Genomic DNA, 6,664 nt, shown 5'->3' with positions numbered 1-6,664 from the left:
GTCTGTAATGCTTTAAAGCAAGGGTGTCTTCTAGACTGTAGGGATACTCAGGGGCTAGATCTGGATATGGCATCAGAGGCAGGACAAGCCATGGTGGCTCAGGGGTTAATGCTGTGGGTGCTCATTCACAGATTCCCAGCTGGCCTCCTCTCTCCCTGCCCCCAAATTCCTGGCCCCTTTAGAAGCCCTGAGGGCCTGATGACATGCCTCTACAAGCCAGATCCAGCCCATGGGATTTGACATCCTGGGCACTTATACAACTTATATTTTTTATGGAATTAGGCCCTGAAAGTACTCTATAGTCATGTCATGACATACATGCATGGCTACAGAGCACTTTCAAAGCAGCCAATCGTGAAAAATGAACCCTCCTCAGATGAAGTATTAGATAAAGGTGCCCTGCTTTAGAGCACCTTAGGGACTTGTGTTCCCTAAGTTTAATTTTTCATGCAGCCCACCATGCCCCAGGACTGTCAGCAGGGAGGGAGGGGGAAGGAGGAAGCTAGTAGAACTCAGCTTCCAGCTGGGCTTTGCTCAGCCTCAGCTGAAGGGGAGGAGATGAGTCAGAGGCCTACCACCTCATGGTCCCCCTGGTACCCTGGCTGTCTCTAATCCATGCCCCCTTCAGCTCAGGCTGGGGAAATCCCAGCCAGCAGCTTGCTGCTGCTCACTTTGTGCTCCCCTTTCCTTCCCTGCTGACAGTCTCAGATCTGGTGGGTGGAGGTGGGGCTGGGGAGAGTGGCAGTGCCTCAGTCTCCTTGGAAGCCTGCTGGCCAGAAGGGCCAGTGCAGGCAGGTTCAATCCCAGCAGCCAACAGGCAAACATCTGTTTGGTCCGGGGGGGGGGGGGGGGGAGAGGGGGGGGGGCAGGACTCTAACTCATGGCACTTTATGTAAAGCACCATAAATTAGAGAATGGGCCTGAATGTCTGTGTCCCCTTGCTCTGAAATATTTAAACTACCTAACTTGTTGGTATGTCTTTTCATTGATAGCTTGATAACTTTGCCCAAGATGTTCTTGTTCAGACAACTCCCTACCAGGAGTGACTTTAACTCATAGACCAATTAGAAAACCTTTACCCATATCCATTACGTATTATATTGATGCAATGCATGAAAAATATTGTGATTATAACATTATCATTGTTTATATAATGATAACATTATCATTGTTTCTATTTTTGAAAATAATTATAAATAAAGGCAAGAGAAACAGACATCCCATACTAGCTCTCTCTTGATGCAGAGGAATTGCCCATCTCTTCCATCTCATTGAAAAACAAAGAGCCAGCAATTCAATTCAGACAGCCTACATGCCAATTATATAATTCCACCCTTTTCCTTCATCAAAAAAACATAGGACTGTAAGGGATGCTTGGAACGTCAACTCCAGACCTTGCTGTTGCAGGCCTCTACTTCATGCAATAGTTTTTATAGATTGATCAAGCTCCATCAGCATCTCACCATTGCTGTCACATTTTGCCATCACACCTTCATTGTTCAGATGGTTCTTTTTATTTCCACCCTAAATAAACATTTAGCTTATACCTATTTTGTTTTTTTTACCCTATTTACCTCCTTTCCTCTATCCTGTCCCTCAGAATTTATTGTAAAGCTTTGCGTACCCTTGAAGTTAGACTAACAGGCCAGATTTCTTTTATCCCTTTTTAAAAGATAGCTATTACCTTTGTTACTTTCCATTCACATTGCAGCAGAGCCCCCTCAGTAGATTTATTAAAAACCCTTTGTGTTCATACCCGTGACTTTATGTGCCAATTCTTTCAGAATCCTAGGACACAGACTGGCCAGTTGCCCTGTTGAGCTCTTTGAACTTCCCACCTGTGCTCAGAAAGTTCTTTATCTCTTTTTCTTTTTTTTTTAACTGTGGTACAATAAATCTCTACTCTCCATTATTTTGGGATAAAAGTTACCCAGTGCATTTCTGGATGCTTTCAATGTGGAAGCACAGCTACTGTCTCTAAGGGAAGTCCAGCTCAATCAACTACCCTTACAGGCTCTGTAATATTAATCTGCAGTATGAAATCCAGGATTCTTTCTAGGTCACACATCTCCATGTGAACAACCCTTCAAATAGTACCTAAGCAGGGACAGAATTCAGCTTGCTCTCTCTTTGAAGAATAGACTTTCATGTTAACCAAAAAAAACCCAACCTCTGTTCAATAAAGAAAGCACATATGACCCTGGGCACATAATTTTTGCTGATCTCAGTCAATGCCAAAAATTACCTCATTAAATTTTCAAATGCATTGTTTTCAAACCCTGCATGTAAACATTCATTGTCATGAATCGTAATATTTAATTTTTTTAGTGTGAACCTTGTTTTTTTTTTCTTCTTAAAACTAGTCTTTCCTTATTCTTATCTGTCTTTATGATTTTTTACTTCATGCCAAGGGCATGACAAAGGCTGTTCATGGGAGGGAGATAATTTTGTTCCTTTTCATTTCTTTTCCTAAGATTGCATAACTAATTTTAGCTGCTGAAAGAAATGTATCGTTCTGTATGTCCATTCATTCATTTAAAAAGTCTTATTCACTTCATATCCATACTAGACAAATTCTATTTCCATAATTATTCTTCTTAGTAGAGCTGTAAGCTGCTTTTGGTGTCAGCTTTTGTGCAATATTCACTGGATTATAAGCAATTAAGGGATTTTTTTCAAAGGCACAAAGATCAGTTAGGTGCCTAATCCCCATTGTGCCTTTGAGAATCTACCCATCCATTGTACCTATTTATTAAATCTTGCTGATGGTGAAGTGTATTAGCCATAAACCATAACATTTATGATCAATTCACGATACCATTACACAGTTAAAAATCAGCTTCTAGGGAATATGTCTATTAACCCAAGAGCTTGTGGTAGAACCAGATAGTTTGAGACCTCCAACAAAAAAAACCTGCTGATAAAAATCAGAAAACTAGAAAATGTTTTTGATGCACAGAAGTCAATTCTGTGGTTCAGTAAGGCAGCTATGCAATGTTAGTAGCTAGAACACAGAAAAGTTGTCCTAAAGTGGCAGCTGTCTAGGTCAGGGGTGTCGAATTTATAGCCCACAGAGCTGTACTGTCTGGTCCATGGGGCTCATAGAGGGGTTAAGAATTTAAGGATAGGGCAAGCAGGGTGGACATAATGGTGAAGAGCAAGTGGCAGCTGTTACTACTGCTCACCACACCATGGCTGCTACTGCTCATCCTGCTGCAGCGGCAGCATCTAGATCCAATCCATGAAGAGCTTGATGGTCCAGATACAACTTTGTGAGGTGGGGTGGGTTTAAAACCCCTGATCTAGGCTGCTTAGCTAGCCTCTACTGGCCTGTGAGCATTCCCAAGTGCTGCCTAAGCTCTTGTCTCCACATTAGGGTCATACTGAAGAAAAAATGGTAATCCTAGGAGACCTTTGTAAATCAACATTGTCTAGATATTGGCATGATATAAAACATAATCTTAGACCAATAGACAATATTCAAGAGACAAAAGCATGTTTCGACTGATTATTTTTAAATATTTAAAAATATTATTTCATTAAAACAAATCTCAGAATAAGGTTTTTGGTTCCTTGAGTCTATTTCTGTTCAAGAAAACATGTTCCACTTGCAAATGAAATTTGCAGTTATGCTTTTTGCTTAAACATTACAGGGCACATCTACACATGCAAATGCTCCAGGGTGGGTTTACACTACAGTAAATTTACTCTAGTGTAAACCCATCCCAGGCAGGCATCTACATCTGTGGGAAAATGGAAGCAGATTTGCTGCTCATGGCAGCAGTCTGCTCCCACCCCTGCACCAGCCCTTGCACTAGCCCAGCCTGACAGGGAGCCCTGGGACCAGAGACAGCTGTCTTCTGGCAGGGGCTGGGACACTGCCTCAGCAATAGGGAGCTCCCAGCCCTCTCTACACAACTGTGATCACGATTGTGAAGCAGGGACTGGTAGCTCCCTGCCCAGGCTCTGATGGCGGAGCCCACCCTGGCATCAGACAGCTTCTGGGGGCAGGAAAAAATATCCTGCCCCCTGCTGCCTGGGTGACCAGAAGCACATTTGCTCCCAGTCTGCCATCTACACGTGCTCTATTGTGCAGTAAGTAATCAGTAGTAAATTTGCTACTTGTATTTCCAGGTAGCAAATTTACTTGTGATTATAGGCAATTACTCTGTAGTAAGCATCTGAATATGTAGATGGTGATGCTTACTGTGCAATAATGTGCTTTAATCTTGAGTAAAGTGTCTTGTGTAGACACATCCACAAAGTAGTGAGCTCTTGCCCAGATTTTCTGCTGGGTGAGGGGACTGGTTGCTGATCCAAATTGCATTGTTTTTAAATAGAGTAGAACTGGTAGAAATATTGACTAAAAGAGTAGATCAGTGGTTCCCAAACTGTGGGTTGCAACCCCAAATGGGGTCGCAACATCAGCAGATGGAGTCATGGGGGTGAGGGGCTAGGGTTGGGAGTGAGGGGCCATGCTGAGGATATGGAGGCATAAATGGAGTCATGCTGCAGAAAAGTTTGAGAAGCACTGCAGGAGATAAAGCTTAAGGCCATATATAAATTGCATCAAAACCAATGGACTTTTGTTATTTACTTCAGTGGGAGCAAGACAGGGTTTTAATAAAGCCCCCCATCCCTTCAGGAAAGGGTCTTTGACATGTGCCTCTGAACTGAATAAACATGGGGGGAAGTGAAGCAGGCACTTACACTGTTTCCTAAGAAGGGATGGACCAAAGCATATATTGACATTCTTTTTTCTGAAATCTTGAAAAATAAATACAGATTCATTTTGTGTAAGTAGCGCCTTGACTTTGGCATGCATTCACTTAACTTTTGACCACCTGCCCTAGGGCAGTGATTCAAAATGGCCTAGAGAGGCACCTGAGATACCCAGGAAGGCAATGGAAAGATTTTGGAGACATATATTGACATTCTTTTTTCTGAAATTTGCTTTGACAGAAGTAAATCTTAAAATGACTAAGGAAATATTCATGTACCAAGTAAATCATGAAATAAACATGAATACAATAAATAATGAAATAAATAAATAGATAATAATTAAATAAATGTATTCTATTTTATGTAACATCCCAGTGCAGTTCCCTTCCAAGTGGAAGCTGTGAACACACCATAGGTTGGAAGCCCAGGGGCTGGGAGAATCAGCAGTGGCACAAATGTAGCTCCTGCCCAGAACAGAGCTGCACCTGGGCCAGGGAGCTAGAAGCTGCTTCCACACTGCTGCCACTTCTCCTCCACCCCAGTGCTCTCCCACCATCTCTGGTCCCAGTGAAGCTTAGGTTGGCCATCATAGAGGACAATCTGTTTGTCCTCTGTCCTCTATTGATACAAAACCTGATGCCTTTATGTCTTCTATTTTTCTCTTGAAGAAAAAATAGAAGACATAAAGGCATCAGGTTTTGTATCAATTAGCTTTAGGGTGGAACCTCCCCTCTGGCTGGAAGCTGAACTCACAGCACAGTTTGGGAGGGAGAAAGGGGAGGGGGACAGGGAAAAGTGGCAGTGGTATGGGCACAACTTTTAGCTCCTTGATCCTAGCACAGCTTCTTTGTGCTCAGCCCCAGTGTGGGCATGAGCACAGGCAAAGGCCTGCAGCTCTTAGGGCCAGATCTAGTGGCTCTCAGTGGATCCAGATCTAGCCCACTAAGTATATGTTCCTGACCCCTGCCTTAAATTATTTATATATTTTTGCAATAGTTAACCACTGTTGCATAACGTATGCTATATTCCATACCTTATTATAGTGATCACAATGAGGATATTTCCAATTAAACCAGTAGAACAGATAATCCCAATTAGAGAAGGAAGGATAATTGTTTCTGCTGCACTGATCACCTGATAGTAATGACCTCCACTCCAAGATTTGTTAAACAAGTCAGGTGTATTATTCCAACAGGCAGCCTGAATTTCATTCATTCTTCAGAGACTTTGGGTCTTTAAGTCTGCAACAGCAACAGAGAATAAATTATTCATTGAATCTTAAAATCTTAATATGATTAGTCAAGCACATTATCTTGGCATACATTATTTTTAATAATAATCTGAATCTTCTGAATGTAATCTTCTAACTGATTCTGTATTTTCATTAATGGACCCGTAAGACTTGGATCATATTATTTTGAAAAATAAATACAGATTCATTTTGTGTAAGTAGCGCCTTGACTTCGGCATGCATTCACTTAACTTTTGATCACCTGCCCTAGGGCAGTGATTCAAAATGGCCTAGAGAGGCACCTGAGATACTCAGGAAGGCAATGGAGAGATTTTGGAGACACGTGTGGCTGGAAAGAGATGCTGCCTTTGTGTCTTTGTGCAAATTTTTACGGCAGCACATATGCCTAGCAAACAAATATCTATGCCTTTTGTCACAGCACAGAAGCCCAAACTTGTGGCTGCAACAAAAGGTAGCATACATTTGTTCTGTTTTACTGTGGCAGATGTCTGTTTGCTTTATGGCAGAATAGTGGGAGTTCTGAGCTATTCCCACTTTCAAACCACCACAGACAGGTGTGGGGCTTCGGGGGCCTGATCCTGCATGCCCCAAGAATTCCCATTTCATTAATAAAATTATTGAATAGTACTAACCCAAGACATATTCCCATGCTTGGGGAACACAGGATTGGACCCTGGAAGCCAGGCTAGT

At 42.2% G+C, this 6,664-nt stretch overlaps 1 protein-coding gene across 1 annotated transcript in view; it reads right to left on the bottom strand.

The window, feature by feature from the left end:
* The window catches only part of MCHR2 (melanin concentrating hormone receptor 2), a 59,228-nt gene extending 53,269 nt beyond the window's left edge, over positions 1-5,959 (bottom strand). Inside the window, exon 1 of the mRNA XM_019520168.1 lies at positions 5,756-5,959. Coding sequence (XP_019375713.1) covers positions 5,756-5,937 — 182 coding nt within the window. The 5' untranslated portion in view covers positions 5,938-5,959. The remainder of the gene's footprint in view (positions 1-5,755) is intronic.
* Positions 5,960-6,664: the final 705 nt, after the last annotated feature.

The sequence above is a fragment of the Gavialis gangeticus genome, unplaced genomic scaffold (genome assembly GCF_001723915.1).
Source record: "Gavialis gangeticus isolate Ggan-Ray unplaced genomic scaffold, GavGan_comp1, whole genome shotgun sequence".
Taxonomy (NCBI): domain Eukaryota; kingdom Metazoa; phylum Chordata; order Crocodylia; family Gavialidae; genus Gavialis; species Gavialis gangeticus.
Note: the sequence above shows the minus strand (reverse complement) of the source record. Positions and strands in the feature narration are given on the sequence as shown.